Raw genomic sequence first — 23974 nt, 5'->3', positions numbered from 1 at the left:
CGTCTGCGCAATATGGGACAAATTCTATGCTATGTAGAGAACGCAAAAGCACCACCGGCACACACACACAAAAAGAAAATTTTGAAGAAACCTGATCAACGTTTTCATGTTGCATCAGGGCTACGGCTTCAGGGCGCGGCTTCAGGGAAGCTGCAGAAGATCGTTCTTTGGAACTAGCCACTGCCTATTATAAGATGCCTAATCATGTGCACAGTACACTATAGATATAAGAATCACTTATTAAAATTAAAGCACAGTTGGCTTCTGCAACGTCTCAGGCAGCACACCAGGTAAGGGCCGCCATAAGGCTTTAAGTTGTTTGGTTTCTCCGCATGACAGCGACGTGGCATGGAAAATGAGTGCAAGAGATGCTGTGCAACCAACTGGTTTCTCCACACGAAAAGTGATCGAGGAGTGCTGTTGCGTGCGGCGTGCAGTTAGACATATCAAATGATCGACGAAATTAGAGTTCGATATACTGTGAGACTTTCCTATACTTTTACACAGGATTTTAACAGGGATAAAGGCAATATGTTTCACGACACTTATGGATCATGCAGCATACATCTGAAGACATGATCGATCCCAGCTGAATGTAGCTCCTATGTTTTATATGCAGTGTTTATTTTGCATGTTTAAACAAGGGGGTAAGTGCTGATTAGTGAAGGAAAATGAAAGTAATAAAAATATCACGTACAGCAATCACATAACCACTACGCCAGGATATGAAAAATTTAACACCTAAAGCGTGAGCAACTGCAACAGCCCAACAACAGTTTGATTCCTTCTGCAATGATGCAGTACTCCAAAACTAACAGTAAACTGTGTGTTAAGAAAGGAAGGCTCAGTTTACAATTTTGCGAACATAATAATATCTTTCACTTTCTTTACAGTAACTTTTTTTGGTGCACCTGGCAACTAGAAATGGGCACCTCTCCTGCATCACTTTTCAGGGCTATCGCCACTTGGCTGTCCTTGCTAATATGAACTGGTTCATGTTAAAGCCGAGTACACGAGATCAAGAGCCGTTTTTGCAGGTGACTTGCACATCCACAGAAGTTAATCGAACATGACAATGGCAACGAAATTCTTTTTTTTTTTTTTGCATCAAAGTTGCCTTGCTTGAAAATTAATGATGCACGGTGTAATTTACACACGAAGAATTAGGCTACGTATGCGTATTACAGGCAGTATGAAAAGACAGTGTGGAAGTCCATATTTTCTACTAATTCTGAATTCCACTGCGGATGTACTTGCATTTGGATGTATACTCACATTTAGTGCAGTAGAAAGCAGCTGCCACTCATCCTGCATGCAGCTAAGATTTACACTATAACATGCTAACTGACACAAAAGAGGATGAAGCCAATAATAACGCTATACCCCATCACTGGACTTGCACAAAAGTGCACTAATGCCCTCCCTTTCACCCCATACTGCACTATCACAGGAAAAATAACTACCAAACCACCACTCTTGACAAATATGAAAATCATTTATAAACCTGATCGATCAGTCACATCCCCAGCAGCAGAAACAAACGCCAAAACCTTCATGAGAGCCACCTTAAAACATATTGCCACATTTCTCCAAAGATTTCTCGAGACCAGTTCCTTATCTTTCAGTCTTATTTACAATGCCATTAGCAGCTTCTTTAAGAGGAGTTTGAAACATCACTTTTTGTCACCACAAGAAACACCTTAGTGACAGCAGGAGGCCTTACATGACTGGCATCACCTGGAAAGAACACGTCCTAAATGCGTGGCAGGAGCAGAAAAATTAAACATCCAATGCTTGCTTGCTTGCCGTTTCTCTCAATCTGAATTCTCTACTCCTTTCAACCTTTCTTTCAACCTGAACCACCGGGAGAATGCCCTGCTTACTGATGCCACAGTTGGTCAATGTTAACCATGCAAACTCGCCACTACCTCAACTGGTGGGCTGCACAGACGGCAGCACTAGTCCATGTGGGTGTTGACCCTGTCAAGTGGGCTCCACTTACTAAGTCATGATGGCAGCAACAGAGGAACCATAAGAAAGAGGGGCTTGTTCACGCAGTGTATGAGTACTACATGCACAGTAGGACTGTGTAACTTGGCCAAAGCATTCATACTGGTACCCTCTACCCGCTGAATGTGTTGACTCTGCATGATCCAGGGGTGGTCCAGGGTCTCATTAAGAACTGCTCTACTTGACAACGAAGAACCACAAAAAACCGCTCACCAGCTGCAGCCACAGCATGAAGTCGTCAAAGTAAAGATCCTTGATATCAGGACGGGTAATGAAGTGAGCGCTCAGAAAGCTGGAGGCACTGTTCGCCTTACTAACTGCAGAGAGATTGGCTTTTATGACATCAAATATTCTGGAAAAGAAAAAAAAGAACAATTAAAAGGTCCATGATGCAACTACAGTGAGAAGACACACACAGGCAAGAAAAAAGGAAAAAATGCCTGTCCTAAACTGCTTTCATTTGAGACATCACCACAAGAGGGCTTCACTTTTCTTGAAGCACGTCCACAATCTTCCCCATTCTTCCCTTCAGCAGCCCTCATAGCAACTCAGGCTATGAGGGACGCTTTAGTGAAGGGCTCCAGAAATTTCGACCAGCTGGGGTTCTTTATATCGCGAGCCCCTTGAGGCAACCTCCTGTGCCACAACTAAACAGCTCACATAGTAACAAGTGAATGTGCCCTCTCTGAGCAACAGCTCTCTCACCTTTTGGACACTGGCTTCGTATTTGAATCCCCCGAGTCGAATCGTGAAAGCTGGAACGGCACCATAGACAGCACACCAAGCCAAAGAAGCAACATATAAGATGTTGGTCGCAGTTCGAAGCTGTCTGGTGCCGTCCTCTCAGCAAGCCTCAGGACTGGCTCAATATCAGATACCTGAAAGAAAAAAAAAGAGCAAGCAATAAACTACTGCTAAATGTACAAACTACTGACTTTTGTCCCTCATGCTTTCTAAGCTACAACTAAAAGCATCCCACCCAAATAAATGTATACCCAGCAGTGAGGCTGGAAAACATGGCAGAACAAATTATAACAATACTTCAACATTGCAATATCACTTTTCAGTGACAGTCAGTGTCTGCAAATGCTGAAATTACAAACAGGACAGCTCTGCCCATTGTCCAAACAATCATAAGCATAACATTAAACGACAGCACAGGTTTTCAGAAAAGGTCAATAAAACAAGACCGGTGATATCTAGCACAAATATCCGTAGGTGTTTCTTGCTGGTAGCAGCGCTGCAGATGGCAGTGCTACAGTTGGCAAAGTGGCGGTCTGCCTTTTTCAAATCATTTGAAGAGATGACGAAAAACCAGGCGTAAACCATGCAAGAAACACTGACTAGTTTCAGGGGAAAAAAGTTAGCACCGAAGTTTCTCACAACAAAAGTAAACCTCAGTGCTGCCTTCAGTCCTATTCTCTCTATATTGCCCAACTACCATCAGAACTACAAAGTTTGAACACAGTGTGGCACCAACGTGGGGTTCTGGCCTGGCTTTCTTTGCCAATTTAAAACAAATTTCTGCAAAAATAGCAAGTTCTGCCCTTTTATTGTCGCCATACAGAAGGATCTCCCAGAATATGCAATGACTAACTTCTGACAATAAAGACTCTGTACCTAAAACACGGTAAGTGTAGCACTTCCATTCTTTTTTAAAATTTGCGCTTAACTTGAAAAACTTTGAACAGAGCTCAAGAGGAGGAAAAATGGAGAAGGCAGCACCACAGGCAGGAAACAGATCTGGTAACCTAGGTCAGTGCAGCCGCCTTGACCATTGAGCCGCCATCAGTGCCGTCCACCCCTTAAAAACGTCCAAAACGACTTACTTGCCAAGCCTTAGAAAAGCATACTGAAAACCACAGATGCTTTCCAAGACATATTCTTGCAAGGCACAGAGCAAGAGGAAAGCACCATCAAGAGGTGCGTGTTTTCAGGCCTGCTGTCTGGTTCAGTTCACTATGTACACACAATCCACGTCCTGACCACATATTTTCAGCACGTCAATTCACTACTTTATCCTACCCCTCTTTTCTGCTTTATGTTCACTGCACTGCATCCACTACAGAGGAAATATGCAAGAGCATGCGCAGAGTGACAGGTAACAAGTACCTCTTAGTGCACGTGAATGCAAATAAGAAATACTAAGAAACAGCAATTAAGAAAAAAGTTTCACAGTTTTCATCCTTGCTCAACTCGCTCTCTATCCATCTTTTCTTTGGAAGTGATGACACGCTAAACACTGGATCACACGATCGCCATTGCCTATGATAATCCTGGTCAGAGCACTATCTTGGGAGGTGGCATAGGTGAGTTAGCGTCGTAAAGCCATGCTCTAGCATAACGCCATGCTCTAGCTGCTCTACAAGAGCATAACGAAGTTGACGGAGCAGCAACAATCAGCTGTAAGAGCTATCAGCATGTGGTTACGGCCAAATACAGTTTCAATTAGGAAAGTTGATAGCTGAAGCCAAGAGATTCATTGTAAAATGCCAGATAGATGGCAAGCACAAACAGACTGCATGTAAATAACAATGAAGGCTGCCTGGACATATGATAATGCACAGCCTCACCAACATATTTTCCACAGTGAAAATGCCTGAGTGATGAGTCAGGACAAGTACAAACATGTGTATTGTAACTAATGCTATGAAAAGCCGGGCCTTCTTTGAGACACTTTCAATGAACCAAGCAAGCTTTAACCACTCAAGGTGCCATACAAGGACACTGTTGACTGGATTCAAAGAAACGAGAAGATGCACTGGTCCACCACCGTTCCAGATATATCAGTGCTAAAATCCAGCACCCCATGATAGGCCACTAATGCAGGAGTCAAAATTGAAGCATCATTTGACCATGAGACCCGTACCAAGACGTAGCCACCGACGAAATGAGTTGATCTTGCCACTAGCATAAATCAACATCAATAAAGCTCAATCAAGCCCAGCTTTACCCTCTCCCTGAGTTCCACTAACACAGGTTTACTGGTAGCGAACAAGCTGGCTCTCAAGCAAGTTCACACCAGCTTAACGCACCATCCATCTTTTCAAGAAGCAAGGTGCCTGGAATCAACCATTGCTGCCAGGAAAAATAGACGGAACAAGGATCCAGCATTCCTTGTGTGCACTGTCACAGTGTTTCTAGAATGGACACATCTCTGCTGTTCATTCACCTTTACTGTGCATTCCCCCCAGCAATGCTCAAAAATATTCGCCTCAAAGCAGAAATGTGTGAAGCATACAGTTCTATTAAGACAGTGATGGTGGTTGTTCCAAAGAAGATAGAGGGGTACCCGTCACTGAGGCACACATTTTTTTTGTAGTGAAAGCTACATTGGCCACGAACTTGCAGTTTCGCCGTGCTCGCATTCCCACCATGATCGCACCGCACCACGTGACCAACCACGTGACAACAACTAGCCAGACAACCAGACTAACCTGGACTTGCAATCAAGATTATCCAAGGCTAACCAAGCTGTGCCTTAGCTTTCGCTACGTATATCCTGGCATAGCTGAGCTAAGCTACTGCCAATTTTTTTCTCATCGCATAGCCCACAGGGGCAGACTATGGTTACGGCCCTCTTCCACACGCTGGACCCAGGGTTTAAAGTCAGGTGGATCTTGGGGTGACTCAGACACCCCACCGTGCTAGAACAACAGGACAGCGTGAATCCGAAACAGGCAAGCATTTTTTATTCTTATCAGTAGCGGTTGGTACAATTATTTTCTATCATTTCGAAAATTTCAATGTGATTTTTAGTAAGAATAATTATGAATCGCCCTATGGTCGATGTAGGTACCCGTGCCCTCACGCCACAAGTCAGTCTAGAGCTGGCCACTCAGCTCCAAGGCTACACAACAAGAACACACAACAATGAGCACAGTGTGCGGGGAAACGCTTGTTTCAGGTTTATGTCATAAAATAAGTAAACAATGAGCTTTAAAAATAATGTCTCACTTTTGCATATAAGCAATGTGTAAAACAGGCTGCCAGCCACTTTTCCTCGCTCCCTCTTTACTTCCTTCTCCGCCTGTGCTGTAATGACCCCCCTTCGATGGACCCAGACCTAAAGCTACCTGTACTGCCTGCGAGCCATTGCAGGCCCTTTTGCACAATGTAGGAATGAATGCATGTCTGTGACACAGTTAAACCTTTCCTGTTACACCAGTTCATCCATTTCTCATGTGAAAATAATCATCAGCATTAGTTAATGCAATAGTTATTTTATCGCATACTAGTTTAACCTTTAATTCCCCTCTTTTTTTTGTGCTGCAGATGAGACACGGCCACAAGATAGAGCGCTCTCTTCCATCTATAGATTAATTCACTTTGGCTCATGTCAGTTTCAGTAATGACATGTTACTACCATGCTGACAGCATGCCATCCATGGTACGTACACCGCAGTCAAATATTGACAACCCAACCGCGGCTAGCCAGAGAGTGCAAAAGTAAGTGAGTTTGAAGCTTATGCTTGATGACTCGTGTCTTACAGCCCAGCCCCAAGCTGCACAGCAAGGTTCCACAAGCCTTCCTTCCAGCTTTACATTCTGGTTGGAAACTGTGGCGTTCAGACTACCAAGTAAAGCTGCTCAAATGCTGTTGCACCCACTATGTGCCAAAATGCTCATCGCAATGTGAACAAGCTAGATGGCACTACTGGCATGGTACGAATGCCACATGCAGCCGCCATAAATGGCGCGGTGAAGGATGCCAACTTTAAATTGAACGGCCTTTCGGTGGTGAATAGGCACCCTAGAGAAAGGTCAGCCCCATTGGAGAATGAACCAATGCTCCTCTTCCGGCACCGCAGCTTATAGGAGAGCTCCAACGAGCTGTACGTCATGTGCAGTCTTTGTCAAAAGTATACAACCCAGGAACAGAATCATATGCACATGCTTGCGTACTTACGAAAGAGCTGTACTCAATACACCAAGACGTTTAGCGTCGTTTATGTTTATGGGGGTTTGACGTCCCAAAGCGACTCGGGCTATGAGGGACGCCGTATTGAAGGACTCCAGAAATTTCGACCACCTGGAGTTCCTTAACGTACACTGACATCGCACAGTACACGGGCCTCTAGCATTTCGCTTCCATCGAAATTCGACCGCCGCGGCCGGGATCGAACCCGCGTCTTTCGGCGGTTGCCGCGGTTGCGAAGGAAAAATGGGATCGGGGAATTTATTTGCAGCATCCCCACGCAAGGCAGCACGATCACCACTAAACGCACAGTTTAAAAGCCAACAGAAAGCAAAACAAACTGCTTGCATGGCGAGGCATGCATGCTCACTTGCTCTTACCTCATGAGGGAGGTGATTCACCACCAGTTTGTATCCCCGCGCCTGCGTCACTACGACGAGAAAGCCCATGCAGGTATGCAGCATATCATCGGTGCAAGCCGGAGACCTTACAGGTCGGAGAAGAGCTTGCACTACATCCCCTAAGTGACTGTCCAATAGGTAAGGCTGCTCGAGGTACTTGTCAAACGTCTTCTTGAACGTGTCCAGCAAGTGTTCAGTTTCGTGCAAACTGAGCCCACCTTTCGTGACTGTTTTTATGATGTTCATCACAGTTTCATAGTCCTCAAAGTCGTGAAGCGTCTCTTCCGCGGCTTCCACATCGGCGGGCGTGGGTGCGTGGGCTTCCATTGTAGGCAGCGTTCGCCGGCTCGACGCACTTCAGCTAAAGCCAACGCACTCAATTAAGCATTGTCACGCAGAAAACTGCTTCATGGCAGCTATTTATGTCTGAATCAAAGGACACAGAAAAACACGCTGTACGGGCAGAACGATTGACACGCCTATACGAACCACGCTGCAGTTTTCAGTTTCACGACTGCCTCCATTCAAAACGGGCCACAGGAGAGAGAGCCGATGTGAAGTGGAGAGGAGGACGTGGGCATGATGCTGCACTTGACCGCTAGCGTCTCATGTCGCTAGTGGCGTTTTCTTTTACCGCCACCTATAGATTTTTGTCACTTCTTCTATTGATATTATGCGAGGTGCCATGCTGTAAAGTTCTCTCTAATATGTGTGTGTAAATAAATATGTCAATTTCGTTTTCGGCAAGGTGGCCTTTCTAATCCTCGTTTATAATATTGCATATCGTGAAAGTATTCAACATGGCGTCCACTGGTAGGTCAATACGTGGGATTTCTTTAACATATTTCTTAACGTTTTTCGCTAATCCAACAGGCTGATCTTGTTCTTAACACTGCCGTGTCGTGCGCGCATCGTCCCGTGCCAGCCATCGGGCGCGGTCGGAGTCTTAGTGAAGGCGACGTCCGCCCATTAAATATGGTACTAACAACCGGGTCGCGCTGGTGACGAGTGTTCTCGTGGACCCGCCATAAATTCCGCTCGGCGTGGTTATCACGTATGGTTGTCAGCTATCTGACTGCATTACTCACGCGGCGTTTCGCTAGTTTGACCGCCGTCGGACAGTGTCTCATTGGGCGCACAGAGCTGCAGTCCGGCGGCCGGCGCTATTAAGCCTGCTCGCGAAGTTCGGGGGGGGCTGATCACGAACGTGCCCAACGTGTTCATTCAGCGTGCGCCCGTGCACACTCACGCGCACATTCGTATTAGAAATGCCAGGTAACGTTGTACTCGAGCTGCCGCTTGGACAAAGGGCAAACATTTGACAGTTTGGCAGGGGCTGTTTTTTTTCTATTTTGTTACGGCTTACAGCCGCTTAGTAGCTCGGCGTGTTCGCGCCCGTGGTATTTTTTCGTGTCCCGAATTTCCGCGGTGATGAGAGCTGATTAGGCAGCACAGCGTCTTTGAGCTTGCCGAGATGCTGGTATCTCGCAGCGTGTACTAACGGGCTCCATTGCCGCGGTTCAACCACGTGTTTCCTTTGCCGTTTCAGGGAAAAAGCATAAGGTTAAGGGGAAGACCCTCAACCTCAATGATTTTTTGGGTGGTGATCAAGATGCGCCCTCGGGATATGCTGTGGTCAACACTCGTCGCATCAACTGGGCGGACACCATGGAAAATGAAGCCGTGGATGGTAAGAGAGGCCATTTAATTCCTTCGTCGTAGTCGCTCCGGTGCTTTGTTCGTTGCAGTGCGTCATTTCTAACCTTCTCAAACGTGAAGCTAACCGTCGCATTGAGACAGTCATTGTAGTGTGGCATTACAAGTCCCCCTTCCCCACTCGCTTCCTACCCTGTGTGCGGCCATAACTACTTCGATTTCCCTTCTAAGGTGAACGTTTAGTAAAGGCCCGATCTTAGCTCATGCATCCCTTTTCTGTTCATGACGAAAAATTCACCGGTGTTGCGCTCCCACGTGCTTTTCCTTTTTGTTAACTGCGTTCAGGTGAATAGCCGCCCGATTCTTGGCCGATCCCCCAGTGTGGGTATGTGCCATCTTTTGATAGGCTAACAACAACAGCCTAGTACTCGGTTCCTGTCAGGGCTAGCGGAGCGCGGCTTCTTTCCTCGCTGTAGCGCGTGCAATTTTGGTATTTAGTCATAATAGCTAAAAGCAATAGAGAGTATGCTTGTAAAGCTTAAGGTTGCGTGTCTTTGCATAATTTCTCAGTTCTTGCTAGCTGTGCCACCTATCGCTCTAGGTTTATTCCACCTCTTGCTATTGATGCGGAATTTGCACCCTAACCCCTACTTTGTCATGACACTTATCTCAGCCATTGCTAACGTTTTGTTTTTGTGCCTCCTGCTGTGTCAAGCAGAGAAGTTCACAATTGACTACAAGAAAGATGAGAAGATCATCCTTCCCACGGCTCCCAAGGCTGCACGCGGACCAGACGTGGACATGTCAAGAGTGCCCACCCGACCACCTTACACAGTGTACCTAGGCAACCTCCCCTATGACGTTTGTGATGAGGACGTCATCAAGTTTTTCCGCACCTTGAAGGTATAGTGCAACTCGAGAATCGTTGATGGAACGGCTTGCTGATTCCTTGTTTTCTTTGTTCAAGGTGTCTTCAGTGCGCCTGCCGAGAGAGAGTGGAGACAGGGGTCGCATGCGGGGTTTCGGCTATGCAGAGTTCCCAGACCGCAGCAGTCTCCTTGAGGCCTTGGGTTACAACAATGAGGTGAGTGTGGTTTCAGTGAGTTGATAGTTTAGTGCACTGGTGCATGTAGGGACAATCGTATATCCCGAATTCAGCATTTCTAGGCGCAAGGCAGCAGCGGCCTGACATGGCTTCTACACAGAAACTAGCTCAACTTTCTGTTGTACCACACAAGAAAGGCTTTTGATCTTTGGAACCATTGTGCAACTTGTCACGAGTCTGGTCATCTGCCCCCTTTTTTTTCTCTGCAAAAACAGTGCTTTTAAACACGCTTGTTTTAGTTTTGACTGCTGTGGTAGGAATGTGATGTCAATCCAGGACAGAGTTGTTTGACCTGATGTAGTTTTAGTGTCGCTCTAGTTGCAATGACTGCACAAGAGCACAAGAAAGATGCTTTCTTTTCCATACTTAAAGCTAGCTGCATTCTCGTTCTGATGAATAGTCACATCCGATAAATCATCCGACACTGACTTGATCGAGTTGTTTTCAGCATTCCTTTCTTTTCTTGAGTTGTAGTTGTGTGTCCATGTGCTACTTGCTTGTAGTTTTGACACACACACACACACACAATTTTTTTTCATCGTCCTTACTGTTGATAGAATTTTTTTGTGTGCTGTATTATAATGGTGATGACACTCATACTTACTGTTTGACTCTGGGTAGTGAGCTGGTACCCCATGATTTTGTCCAGTTCTGCCTCTTAGTCAGCTGTAACATGCAGTCTATGTGTAGCCTCAGAAGAAAACTGTAGCTTTCAGCACATTTATCGATACCTAACCATCATGCATGGGCAGGGGAATAGTAAAACCTGTGCTGTGCACATATGATCAGCTGCATTTAAAACCGTGCAACTGGATGATTATTCTGACCTTTCACAAGTACATTTGAGAGGGAAACTTTTCTTCGAACGAAATTTTTTTTAATGTCATAATCACGAGTGTGAAATTTTCAGGGGACACGTTTTTCCAAGCTGATTGCAAAGGCGCCATTTAATTTCATACAAAGCTAATGCTTGTGCACTTATGCAAAATGTTGGGTACCTTTTTGCCCAGAGCTTTTAAGAAATTTTGCAGCAGGGAACTTACTGAAATACATGCCATTGCTTTTTCCTAACATGAAGGAATACAATAAGGGTAAATATATCATTATTATATACTGATGACTGTTTGTGATAAAACCATTTCACATCAGCTCCTGCTCCGAATATGTCGGTAGCTGCTTCAAATTAGCATTTTGCCGTCACTGGTATCTGCACTGCAATGTGTGGTGCCAAAGAAACCCACATGGGTTTAGATTAATCGAAGCCCTCCGCTTTGGCACATCTTTCTTTCACTACCTCCATCCTTTCAGGGTGCGGTTGAGGTGGCCACCAAGGGGGAGACAGTTATTGCACCTTTCTGTTCCTCATAACCACTCTATTGTTTGGCCCACTCATTCCTCACCTTTTCCCCCACGAAAGATCTTGCAAATACACAGGCGAAAAGCTGGCTGTAGATGCTGCGCAAAATGCACTCCCATTACTGCCCCGGAATTCATAGAATCATCAGTCTTGCTTTTGGGGGACGACATGCTGTAGTGATTTGCAGCTAAGGAATATGAATGCTTTCATGAGCGAAACGTGGATGCTAAGAATACATTGCCTGTGTCTTATTTGCAGAACCTGAAGAACCGGTCCATCAAAGTGAGCTTAGCTGAGGAACATGGTAAGTGAATGTTCCCATCCTTCTATGTACGTGAGCAAAGGGGCTTAGTTGTATGGACTGTGCATTGCAACTCTTCTGTTTGACAGACAATGAAGGCCGGGATCGCGGAAACCGTGACATGGGCCGAAGTGAGCGATCATTGGGTGGAGACTGGCGAGCAATGTCCAGGGACGACGGAGAGGATGACCGCAGGGAGTCCTCCTGTGAGTAGCTTTTAGTTGAATTTCATTGTGTAGCTTAACAGGTCTGCCAGTTGTGGAGCACAATTTTTTTTCTCTGTTTGGTCACTTTACTTTCTTCCTCATTCTTTTTTGTCCTGAAATGATTGACCATGGAGAAATGGGTTTTTTCAGTCTCTTTGTCACTTGCCTTGTTTTTGTGCTGCCGACATGTGCAGTGAATATTACTGTCTTGGGAACTTGCGTGTTGTGGAGGGTTAGGCTACACATTGTCCGCATCCAGCCGCTGCGGTGGCTCGGTGGTTATGGTGCTCGGCTGCTGACCCGAAAAACTCGGGGAAAGACTCGAGTTCGATCCCAACCGCGGCGATTGAATTTCGATAAAGGCGAAATTCTAGAGGCCTGTGTTTTGTACAATGTCAGTGCACGTTAAAGAACCCCAGTTGGTCGAAATTCCCGGAGTCCTCTACTACGACGTCCCTCATAGCCTGAGTTGCTTTGGGACGTTAAAGCCTATAAAACCGAAACATTGTCCGCATGCGGCTAGCTAAGGTTTGAAACTCTTTCGACTCGTAGCTCCAGACACCACAACTTACAATGCACAGGTTCTTTGGTTCAGTGACAGGGTGCAGAGAGTACTGTGTGATTGTCGCAGCCAGCGTGTGTAAGCTGCAGCGAGTGGCACTAAATCATGCGCAGCCCCAAACAAGTCTGGTTGATGCAGACTCTCCTTGCCAAGCCAAATTCAGCACATAGACCTCTGAGTGCAGCCTTGTTGCAGACAGCCCAGAGAATGGACCAGAGGCTGTGGGAGAGGAGCAGCTCCTGTAGGGGTGAGGGAATGCATTGCAGGGGCTGCTAGGGGCAGCTCCTTTAGCGTCGTCTGCTTTTTGAAGTGAGGGGAAGAGGCAGGTGTGTCAAACAGGCAACTCAAGTCTCTGGACGGCATTTCAATCCAAGATGGCAGCTGACTACGTTGGGCATCTAGATATGGTGATGCACAGATAGGGAAGCTGGGTTTGAAGAACATCTACAGCATGCACCACTGCCGTGGTTACATGGTTGACAGCACTTGGCATGTGGAATTCGTGTTCGGGTGGCATGCAGTTTTTCTACTTTCTGTAAAATTATGTGCCATTTAAAGTGAATACAGTAAAACCTCGTTAATTCGAACTCGAGGGGGACTGGAAAATTGTTCGAATTAAGCGGAGTTTGAATTAACGAGCGGGCGCTAAAAAAAGCGGCCATCACGCCCGGCAGCACGGGCCGAAGCTAAAACAGGCATATCTGAGATCGTTATCTCTTACTATGCGCTACTACACATTTGCGGCGGGCGATTGCGCGAATTAGAATCATAGAGCCTGAATGTCGAAGGAAATAAAGTTAATTTGTTTATGCGGTTGGAGCTAACATCAAAATGCATTCGCGTAAGCAGCAAGCTTAATGATTAAATATGACACTATGCTTCAAAAACATGTTTATTAACAGCAGATTGGCAAAGCATATCAAAGAGAAAAATAATCGGTGATGCGCATTTGTTTTCGTTTTCTTTGCCGTGACTCGACAAGCATCGTCTGCAACTTGCCCAACAGCTCCAACGCAGCGTCCGAATTATCATCGGCGGAGAAGTAGCGCGCAGCCAGATCGAGTGCCGACGCTGTTTCACATGCACTCGGGGGTGGCAATGGGTCGTCGCCTCCGTCGGACTCGTCGTCGCTGTCAGCTGTGCTCGCCGCGCCCGAGTTGTGCGGCGTCTGGTCACCGCAGGCCGCTTCAATAATCTCGGCATCGTTTAACGGCCCCGATGTCTCCACGCCGCTGTCAACGTCTACGAAGCTCTGGAAGTCAACACCCTCCGATAAAGCAGCGTAGGCAGGGTGCAGCGTGACGGAGTCATCACACTGAGCATCCAGCTCTGCCGTGCTGCAGGCTTCTGGGCCTTCAATGAAGCCGCACTTTCGGTAACAGTTCGCGACTGTGTCCGCCTTGACAGCATTTTACGATGTTGCCAGCATGTGGCAGGCTCCGAGGAGATTAACGTCGTACGATTTGCCGCTGTCCATACACAAGAATCCGCTCTAGGAGGTGGCGCCTGTACAGTGTTTTGAGGTTTTTAATAACCCCAAGGTCCATAGGCTGCAGCACAGCCGTAGTGTTTTTCGGCAGAAATGCCAGACGGATCGCCTTCAGTCCGCTGATGTCGCAATGGGCTGAACAGTTGACGACGAACAACAGAACATTCCTGTTCTGTGCCGCGAACTTCCTGTTGAGTGTGCGCAGCCAATCCGTGAAAATTGCTCGCGTCATCCACGACTTTCTGTTGAAAGTATAATCAACAGGGAGAGATTTTAGCCCTTTAAAGCAGCGAGGCTTCGCTGCTTTGCCTATAACTAGCAAGCGGCACCGTTCCGTGCCAGTCGCGCTTGCGCACACCAACACCGTCACTCTTTCCTTGCTTCTTTTCCCGCCTGAACACGTGTCGCCTTTGTAACTGACAGTCTTGTTCGGCAGCAACTTAAAATAAAGCGCGGTTTCATCTGCATTGAATACATCGCTGAGCGAGTAATCGGCAAGGTAGTCCTTTAGTTGACCTGAGATCCAATTTTGACACGTTTCTTCATCGACTGCGGCTGCCTCTCCACAAACGCTTTTAAACGTAAGTCCGTGACGGGCCTTGAAACGCGACAACCAGCCTTCCGACGCGCTGAAGTCACTTATGCCCATCTGGCTGGCGAAGTCCACTGCCTTTGCGGCAATTATTGGTCCACTTAGCGGAATGTTCCTTCTGCGAACGTCCTTAATCCATGCCATTACAGCATCCTCCATCTGTGGATGAGCCGATGTTCTTAGTCGTTTCCGCGAGGGCTCCATCTCCTTTTGATACGCATTGAAGATCGAGTCCTTGTTCTTGAGGTATGTGGACAGCGTGCTTTTCTTGACTGCAAACTTCTCTGCGATCGCTGTCTTTGTTAGGAGACCACGTTCGACCTCCTGTAATATCTCCACCTTCGTCTTCAAATCCTTTGCGGAGTACTTTCCTCGGTTTGCCATGATTGCCACAGTCGATGAGACGTCACCAGCGAGATACCAAACAAACGAGGAATATCACGCAACACAAACTTCGGTAGACACCGCGGCAACAAAGACTAGGCGCAAGAGGGGCCGGGCGCTGCGTGCAGGATGAAGGAAAGGAAAGAGTCTTCGCTTCCCGAGCTGCACAATAAAAGGGTACCGGAAGTCACGCGTTCTCGCAAGGGCTACTGGGAGAGTTTAGCTGACGGCTCAGCCAATAGAACGCTCGGTGCAGCGGCGTCGTCTGCTGCATGGGCAGGCGCGCTGGGACGGCGCCCAAGTAGAGGGAAGCGGGGGAACGGGGAGGGGAGGCCCGCTTGATTGAAACGTTTATTTCCATCAGAAAAAAAGCGCGCCTTCAAAAAAATGTGACGTAACCGCCTCTCCCGAGTACTTCCTTCCTCCATGGTCGCGTGCGTCTCCAATGGTCACGACCGCCTCGGCGCAGCGGAAACCTGCAACGGCTTGCGCTGGAGCCACCGTGGCCGGAGCATAGGCGGCGCCCGCAGTAGGGTGGCTACCCGCGAGACCGCGCGTCAGCCAAAAATAGACAAGCCAATGCTTCGACGCTCCGGCAGCGAAAACCTGCTACAGCATGCACCGGAGGGTTGGTTCGGGCAACGAAATTCACGTCTCACCTCGTGCGTGCTGGCTTATTTTTTTTCTCCTCATTCTGCATTTTTTAAAAATTTTCAGCGCATTGTATTTGCTACGAGGTGATTTCTATATGCGAGGAGCAATGCCAGCCATCGGCGCCTAGTTCGAATTAACCGAGGTGGATATCGGCATATTCGAATTATCGGGAGTTTTGACCCATTGAAATACACAGGGCTTTGCCGGGACCCGGCTGTCAGTTCGAATTAACTGGAAGTTCGAATTAAGCGATTTCGAATTAACGAGGTTTTACTGTACACATTTAATTTTCCCCCTCTATTCAGCATTCCTCAATGTTCTCCTGGGTGCGTGTGACTGTTGGTTTCTTTGATACGTATATTTTGTGTGTAAATCATAACGAGCCGATCATCTGCCTATCCTTCTCTGCACTGTTTATTGCTGCCCAATCTTTCCAGGTTGCAGCAGGGCAGAATTACTGTCAGACTTCCTTCTTTCTTCAATGCTTTTTTGTGGCACTGCAGTTGGAGGCAGCCGTGGCTACGACGATGATGGTGGCTCCCGTCGGTTCGGCTTTGGTCGGGACTCTGACCGAGACGGAGGCTTCAGTCGTGATGGGTTCTCAAGGGACCGACCTCGTGGGTTCGGAGACCGCGACCGCGATCAAGGCTTCGACCGCGGCTTCGAGCGCCGGGGCGGGCCTGGCAGCTACGACAGGCCAAGGGACAGAGACTACGATCGGGATCGGGGTGAGTCTAATGTTATTTTTAGTATAATTATCTTGGCTGAGAACTAAACTGGTTTACTTATCTTTGTATGAAATTACTCTTAGAATTCTTAGAATCAAGATTTGTTATGACTATGTGCAGCAGGAAAATGTGCTTAATGTAATGGCTTCTGCAAATGCTGGATAAGGAGGTAGAGATTCTTGTGAAAAAAATTCTATTACTGAAGTCACAATTATTAAATCTTCAGGGAACATGTACGTTTACGCAGATTCCAAATGTGCTATTTAATTTAATGTAAATCAAATCATAGTGCACTGTTATGTAAACTTTTTGTCAAGAGCTTTAAACAAATTTTGCTACAGTGAACTTTCTGAAATGTTAGCCATTAGTTCCTCTTGACATCTAGGAATGCAATAAGGGCAAAAAATTTTCATCCTGCCTATCATAGAAGTGTAATTGTAGGGTTTCTGAAGTGACAGCTTCAAAACCTTATATAACTCAAGTTCTGTGATAGACAGGGTAATAATGTTACCCTTACAGCTTTCCTTAGTGTCTAGAGAAACCAATGGCATGCGTTTTAGCAAGTTCACTGCAGCAAAATTTCTTAGCTCACGCAAGAAGGTTACCTAAGTTATTATATCAGTGTGCAAGGATTTGTTTTACATAGAAATTCAACTAGTACTTATTTGGAAACAGCACACAATTCATGTTCCCTGAAGATGTCATCATTGTTACTTCATCGATAAAAATTGTGTTTAAGGGGGGAGCCTGGTCTTGACAACAAAATTTTATTAATGTAGTCATAATTATGAAATCTCCAGGAAACATATTTTTGCACGCTGATTCTAAATGTGTCATTTAATTTCATGTAAAACAGTTTCTTGAGCACTTATGTAATTTTTATGCAAGTATTTTGCAAAGACCTTTGAAGAAAATTTGCTGTGGGAAACTCGCTGAAATGTATGCTATTGGGTTCTCTTGATAGCAACGAATGCATTAATGGTAAAATTATCTCCCTGGCTATCATAGAACTTGAGTTATAGGGTATTGAAGCTGCCACTTCAGACACCGAGAATCCACACTTTGCATTTTTGAAGCAACGACTTCGAAACCCTATAACTTAAGTTCTATGATAGGCAGGAAGACAATTTTACTCTTATTGCATTCCTCAGCATCTAGACAACCCAATGGCATACATATCAGCAAGTTTCCCACAGCAAATTTTTTTCAAAGCTCTTCACAAAATGAATGCATAAAAGTTACATAAGTGCTCAAGGAATTGTTTTACATGAAATTAAATGACATACCGTATTTACACGATTGTAAGTCGACCTATCTTAAATTTTGAAAATCCGAAGTGGTGTGGTCGACTTACAATTGAAACGAAAACATCGCACTATAAGTAAAGGCGAGACAAACGAGATATCTGGCATGCTACAGCGTGGTTGCATTTTTGCTGCGTGGCTCCGTCGCATCGCTCTTGGTGTTGGCTTTGAGCAGCTGCTATGTCAACGCGCAAAACTGGCATCCCCTCCCCCCGCGCACGGGCGCCGGCCGATGGCGGCTATCGATAAACAGAAAACTGGCACCCCACACATAGCTGCTGACTGCGGTTGCTGATAAGCGGCGGCGGCCCGATAACGCAATTGCTTTCTACGGGAAGCTCAGGCGTCCTACAAGTTTTCTTTTTTACTTTCAAATGCGCGCTCGGCGCTCAAGGGAGTGTTGATAGTTGATGGAAGGGCCGCTGTTCCAATCGAGGTGGCACCCCTACTCGGAATGGCAGCGGTGCTGAGGAGTGTCGGTAGCCGACGGAAGAGCTGGCGCCATTCACAAGTATTCTCTCTTTGGCTCTGGTGCATTTGACTACTGCCGGCCGTGTTTCACGAGTTTTTAATGTAGTGCTTCGTCGGCCATCATTTGTGCTCAAGGTCCCGCAAGCAACTGGCGCTCGTTCACGGCTACATTCAAGATGGCTTTACGCCGAAGAAACAAACAGCGGCTCGCTGGGCCGCAAGTTTGATGTTCGCAATGGGTTACACCCCTGTCACACGGGCACTCTAAAGGCACTTTGAACTAATGCTCCTTTACGCTCCCAAAGGAGCACTAATTCAAGGGAGTTCGTCCGTGCTACACGGTCGCGGAACGACCTTCGCAAGAAGTTTTTAGCGCCCTCATCGGCGAAAAGCGTTAATAAAATTGCAAACCTCACTGCACATGTAAATACAGAAATGTCAACTTTTTTTAGTAAATTAGTTTTATAACCGTATTATGTTAAAGCAACGCAATTTTAACTGCAATAATGACATGATTTTCCAAGTAAAGAGCATAACATCACAGTGCTGGCCACACTGAGCCCAACTCGCTCAGTCTGGCTCAGGCTCAGCTTCGTTCTTCGGTTGTTCCCTTAATCTTATGAACCACTAATCTTATGAAGTGAATTTATAAAATGAAAATTGAACGTTTCTTTTCTCAATTTATTTATGCTGTTAACTCGCTGGGAGAGAGAGTACTCCCTTGAAGCCTCAAAGGACGAACTTGAGCTGCCTTGTTTCGAAGCTCCTTTGAGCTAGGTGTCCTTTGGCGCGTCCGTGTGGCAGCGCGCGTTCGTCCTTTGAGTATTGGAGCATTAGTTCAAAGTACCTTTACAGTGTCCGTGTGACAGGGGTATTATACAGGTGTGGCAGCTGCAGCGAGGAAAATTTTCAGCTTTTCCACGCGATGTCGTGATGTGGCTGTTTGCGAAGTGCAGGATTTCGCTGGACGGCGACGTTAGAACGACGTGCTATGGGACCGCAGCAGCGATCACGACGGCAGCGCTAGTGAGGACGAGTAGTCCAGTGACCAATACATTTTCGTTTTGGAATGTGCCCAAGGGCACGCCCGCGCACGGCAGCCGATAGCGGCTGGCGATAAACAGCAGCCGCTGGATAATGCTATCACGTTCAACTATTCAAGGCGAAGCTTAAGCAACCTTGGAAGGTTTTATTTTTCGGAAATATGATTTGGGGGGGGGGGGTCGACTTACAATTGTGTAAATACGCTATTTAGAATCGGCGCACAAAAATACATGTTCCCGAAGATTTCTTACCAGTGACTTCATTAACCCTTTGAGGGTCAAATTATTTTGAAGAAAACTTTCCCAAGTGGTCAAATTAGTTTATTGCGGATCTTGAATGTACAAAATGTATAAAATCGGGAATAAATAGTAAAAAAAAATTTGGAACAGTACTTTGGTGTCAGCATCACTCACAACTGGAAAATGTTCAATAGAATTTCAAAGTGTGGTACTCCTTAAAGCACGGCTCCACGCACAGCGCCTTATCACAGACTGCACACATAAAACGCGTGTCTGCTCTCCTCTTGGTCCGGCGAGTTGTGTTGGCACACACATGGCATCTTCTCTGCGTGCGGCTGCCTTGGGCAGAGGTCTGAGGCACCCTCTCTGGGATGTGGCGCGCTGTCAGTCGCAGCGGGTTGTCCGTCGTTCGTCTTCCGCGCCTTGGTCGTTGGATTTCGGTTTGGTATTTTTCCAATATTTGGGTAGCGACTTTCTTTCTGAACACAGCCAGCTTTACCGGGGTGCCAGTTCTCTCGCGGTAGAGAATAAATGCGTTCAGCAGTGTCATGTCGAGCAGGTGAAAAAAGAACTTCTTGTTCCACTTCAGAGTTTTCCTGATGCTTTCACTGAAGCTTAGCTGCATGTCGACTCTGTCGACGAGTCCCATTTTTTTCGTGTATTCAAGTACACATGCAGGCTTTTTCTTTTTTTTCTCCGGTCGCTCTGTCCACCTTATCAGACTCCTGCATCTCCGGTCCATGCATCGTTGTCAACATAGTGACTTCGCGCTTGTCGCACCATTTCAAGGCAAGCAGAGTGTTTGTGTGAAAGCTTTGAGTTTCACCCTTCTTCAACTTCTTTTTGAAAGAGGGTAGGCCCTTCCTATTGATACGCACAGTTCCGCATGCATTTGTGTTGTTGCTGTGCAGAAATTCAAAGAGCACTGGGCTTGTGTACCAATTGTCCACAAAAAGAGAGTGTCCTTTTCCAAGGAAGTCCGCCAGAAGGTCAGCAACAACAGCGCCCGCATAACCAAGCTCCTTTCTTTTGGCCAGGCTAACTGTAGCTCCGGTATAAACTAGAAATCTAAGTACATACCCGGTTTTCACATCACACATCATGAACATCTTCACTCCGAACCGGTGTCTTTTGGATGGTATGTACTGCCGGAATGAAAGGCGGCCTCTCCAAGGCATCAGAGATTCATCAATGCATAAATCTTGGTACGGAAGAAAAAATCGGTCAAATTTTTCCTGAATGGCCTTCATGACCGGTCTGATGGCCCTTAGGCGATCGGATTGCTCCGTTATTGAACTGAAGTGCAGGACGCGCAGCAGAAGAGCAAAACGGTTCACAGAAAAAAATCTCCCGAAAAAAAGGGGTCACCAGCATCGGGTCTGTCGACCAATAGTCCCGCAGGGTGTCCTTCCGCACGAGGCCCATAAGCAGTACTATTGCCAAAAAGCAGTAAAGCTCCGGGAGGTCCACGGCAGCCCAGGCTCTGAGCCGCGATGCGCCGGAGTGACATGCGCCTGCTTTATCATTCCCATACTTGTTTGTTTCGGTGACGATGAGCGACACAAGTTCTTCATCGAAAAACAATTGGAAGTAATCCAATTCACTTGCTTCTGGCGGGAGCAGAGAGGCCGCAACCTGCCCTGATTGCGAGTCGTCAAAGGTGAAAAGAGATGGCGAAAAATCACCTGTGTCCCACTGGGTGTCGTCGCGTCTTGCCCGCTTTCGAGATGTTGCGGCTGCGCTGAGGTCGGAGGTCGAACTCGTTGAATGCAGTTCGTCATCCGAAGATGAGCTGTCCTCTTCCGATGCAAAACTGTCTTCTGATTCCGACTCGGTGAGTGGAGCAAAATCAGGATCGGAAGAGTCATCGCTGTCGGTGTCAAGAGAACGGGCAGTGCGTCCGGCCATATCGCCGCTATGCCGTGCATCTGAAGAACTCGACCGAAACTCGGTAAAGAAGGAGAGCGAGAATATCTCGCGAGCGACGGTGATAAACAAGCTAAGAGCAGCACCAATAAAGATAGAAATCAACTTCCGCCGCCTCTGCAAGAGAGTGCTCACAAAGAGAAAAGATGTTTCGCGCGGCTCCGTTGCGATTTCACGGCGATTCCGAAACCGGGGAGGCGCGTTGCCGCAGAGAGCGAGAATATCTCGCGAGCAACGGTGATAAGCAAGCTAAGAGCAGCACCAATAAAGCTAGAAATCAACTTCCGCAGCCTCAGCAAGATAGTGCTGACAAAAAGAAAACTCAAATTTCGCGCGACTCCGTTGCGATCACGCGGCGAAACCAAAACTACAAAAGGGGCGTTGCCGCAGTCTGTGCCGCGCTAAAGCTAGAAATCAGTTCTGCTTATCTCCGTAAGAAGGCAGCACAAAATTCAAACACTTGTAAGTCCTAAGAGGTGGCAGCACCTCCCAGTGAGCACGCATCGTCCTTTTGGCGCAAAATTTCAAACGGAGAATCGAAACCGTACCCGTACGGCAAAGACCTTGCGGGACAGAAAAGCGCCGCCGTACATATACGGCAAAAACCTTCAAAGGGTTAATAAAAAATTTTTTTTTTTTCAATACCAGGCTCTCCCACTTAGGGCCCTCTTCCCCTGTCCTTCCCTGAAAAAAAACTGCTGTTGCCCCCATAAACTCACTTTGCCTCGCACTGCTGGCATACTTCGGTGTCTCCACTCCTACTACACGTCTGCTGAGTGCCTGAATCGTGCATGCAACCGAGCAGTGGCGACAGATGTGCACTGCTCGTCCCGTGCCTTCTTTGTTACATGTCCTGTTGTTTGTGCTGCTTTGGGACATTGACAGTCGTAGTGCCACCTGGTGTGACACTGCAAAAGCAGAAACTGTGGAGATTGTTGCTATTGCTGCAGAGAGGTGCTGATCACGGCGGAGCATGGCACAGTGTGTCATGTGCATTCGCTTGCAGCGATCGTAGACATTCATTTCATGGTGGTTCGTGTTTATCGTTGCAAACTTTTGTGTTATTCGGCTGAATTTCAAAGTAACACAGGACTAATTACTGTGGTCTACATAAAGAGTTCATTATATCAAGGTCGACTGCTGCAACACCTTCGATACATGGAGTTTGCAAATGGACATGCTTCAATAGAAGCAGCATTAGGGAATTCAGCAATTTCATAATGTCAAGGAATTTGCTACATGGAGGTTTGTTACATGCAGGTTTAACTATATTGTGCCGCTACCTTACACTCTTGTCCAGACTACGCTCCATATCATCTCTAGATTTCATCTGCTAGCGTAGCGCTGTCACTGTCATCACCCGATTAAGGCAGTTACTTGGTAAACAGGTGTCTTCACTGTATGCAAGGAAACATGCAACCATGCATAGGTGCCACAACAGAAGTGCACTCGCTGGCTAAGCTTGACTTGAAATAAAACACTTTATGGCCGCAAGTGGGTTTCAAACCCGTCAGCAGCATGAACAGACCAGCTTTGCTGGCCACTGCGTTAGACGTGTGCAATGACCACATCCAAATATCCCGTGTATTTAACTGCCAAGCCGTTGTCTTGGCAAAGATGTGGTCATATTAATGAATTTCCATCCGTGTGCTTAGTGGATCCGAACACTGAAACCAACTGCAAGTCAAAGTGCTAGCACACCTAATTCACATTTGGCCTAACCAAGTTAAATTGTCCATCATTTCCCCCTCGTCATAACCAGAGGTCTTTAGTCATGTGTCCCGCGGGGCCATCCCGACCATACCTTTGACTTCTTGCTTCCACTGTGCCATCCCATGCCTCACGGTTTTCTCTCTCAATCTCTCTTTTCTGTCCCCAGGCTTTGGTGGTGGCAGGCGTGAGTATGGCAGCAGCTACAGGGATGACCGGTACGGAGGATCTTCAGATGACCGGGAGGAGCGCAGCAGTGGTGAGCACCTGCTTTTGCAGCCTTTCTGTCTCCTTGCCCAACTGTCAGCTCCATGCGTGCCTGTGCAGGCTGCCAGCATAGCATTGCACATGCACACTTCACTGTTGCTCAGTTTGGATGAGTGTGCTTCTGGTCCTTGCAGACTCGGCGCCACGCGAGCGCAAGAAGCTGCAGCTGAAGCCGCGCTCAGTACCGGTGGATGCTAGCAAAAGCGAACCCACCCCCACCAGCGGCAGCAGTGCGCCCCAGGCCCCGCAGCCTGCACCTAAGGCCTCGGCAGCCATTTTTGGCGGAGCACGGCCAGTGGACACCGCTGCCCGAGAGCGTGAGATCGAAGCACGGCTGGCTCGGCAGCGGGAGGAAGAAGAGCGTAGGCAGATCCGCGACCGGGAACCATTTCAGGACAGGTATGTGCTGTGCAAATTTATGTCAAAGATGGGAAGGGGCTGGATAGTTCTTGGCCTGTTAGCGAGGATTAGTGGATGCGTGGGCCCTGTGCTTTCATGCCTTTTCCCACTGGCTTCTGAATACTGCCAAATGTAAGATACAGTAAAATTTCGTTAATTTGATTCTTGTTAATCAAAAAATGCAGATTTGAACTGCTGCCATGGCCCCAGGCAGTGTTCATGTGAGTGTATGGCATCAGACGCTCGCTATT

At 47.1% G+C, this 23974-nt stretch overlaps 2 protein-coding genes across 5 annotated transcripts in view; one reads left to right on the top strand and one right to left on the bottom strand.

Annotated features, from left to right (window-relative positions):
* The window catches only part of Tbcd (tubulin folding cofactor D), a 58830-nt gene extending 50956 nt beyond the window's left edge, over nucleotides 1-7874 (bottom strand). Inside the window, exons 1-3 of the mRNA XM_077627578.1 lie at nucleotides 7309-7874; nucleotides 2716-2888; nucleotides 2224-2362 (exon numbers count right to left, since the gene is read on the bottom strand). Of these exons, the coding sequence (XP_077483704.1) occupies nucleotides 2224-2362; nucleotides 2716-2888; nucleotides 7309-7656 (660 nt within the window). The 5' untranslated portion in view covers nucleotides 7657-7874. The remainder of the gene's footprint in view (nucleotides 1-2223; nucleotides 2363-2715; nucleotides 2889-7308) is intronic.
* Nucleotides 7875-7984: 110 nt separating this feature from the next.
* LOC144093853 (eukaryotic translation initiation factor 4B-like) overlaps nucleotides 7985-23974 on the top strand; it is a 41546-nt gene continuing 25556 nt past the window's right edge. The window contains exons 1-9 of one of the 4 annotated variants that reach the window (XM_077627581.1): nucleotides 7985-8142; nucleotides 8879-9019; nucleotides 9704-9888; nucleotides 9953-10069; nucleotides 11706-11751; nucleotides 11838-11954; nucleotides 16139-16363; nucleotides 23227-23316; nucleotides 23459-23723. In XM_077627581.1, coding sequence (XP_077483707.1) covers nucleotides 8130-8142; nucleotides 8879-9019; nucleotides 9704-9888; nucleotides 9953-10069; nucleotides 11706-11751; nucleotides 11838-11954; nucleotides 16139-16363; nucleotides 23227-23316; nucleotides 23459-23723 — 1199 coding nt within the window. In that variant the 5' untranslated portion in view covers nucleotides 7985-8129. Of the gene's footprint in view, nucleotides 8143-8306; nucleotides 8605-8878; nucleotides 9020-9700; nucleotides 9889-9952; nucleotides 10070-11705; nucleotides 11752-11837; nucleotides 11955-16138; nucleotides 16364-23226; nucleotides 23317-23458; nucleotides 23724-23974 lie in introns of those variants that run through there. The other 3 variants (XM_077627580.1, XM_077627583.1, XM_077627582.1) reach the window with 3 other exon arrangements.

The sequence above is a fragment of the Amblyomma americanum genome, chromosome 6 (assembly GCF_052857255.1).
Source record: "Amblyomma americanum isolate KBUSLIRL-KWMA chromosome 6, ASM5285725v1, whole genome shotgun sequence".
Classification (NCBI taxonomy): Eukaryota; Metazoa; Arthropoda; class Arachnida; order Ixodida; family Ixodidae; genus Amblyomma; species Amblyomma americanum.
The sequence above is the reverse complement of the archived record's forward strand: the minus strand, read 5'-3'. Positions and strand labels throughout refer to the sequence as shown.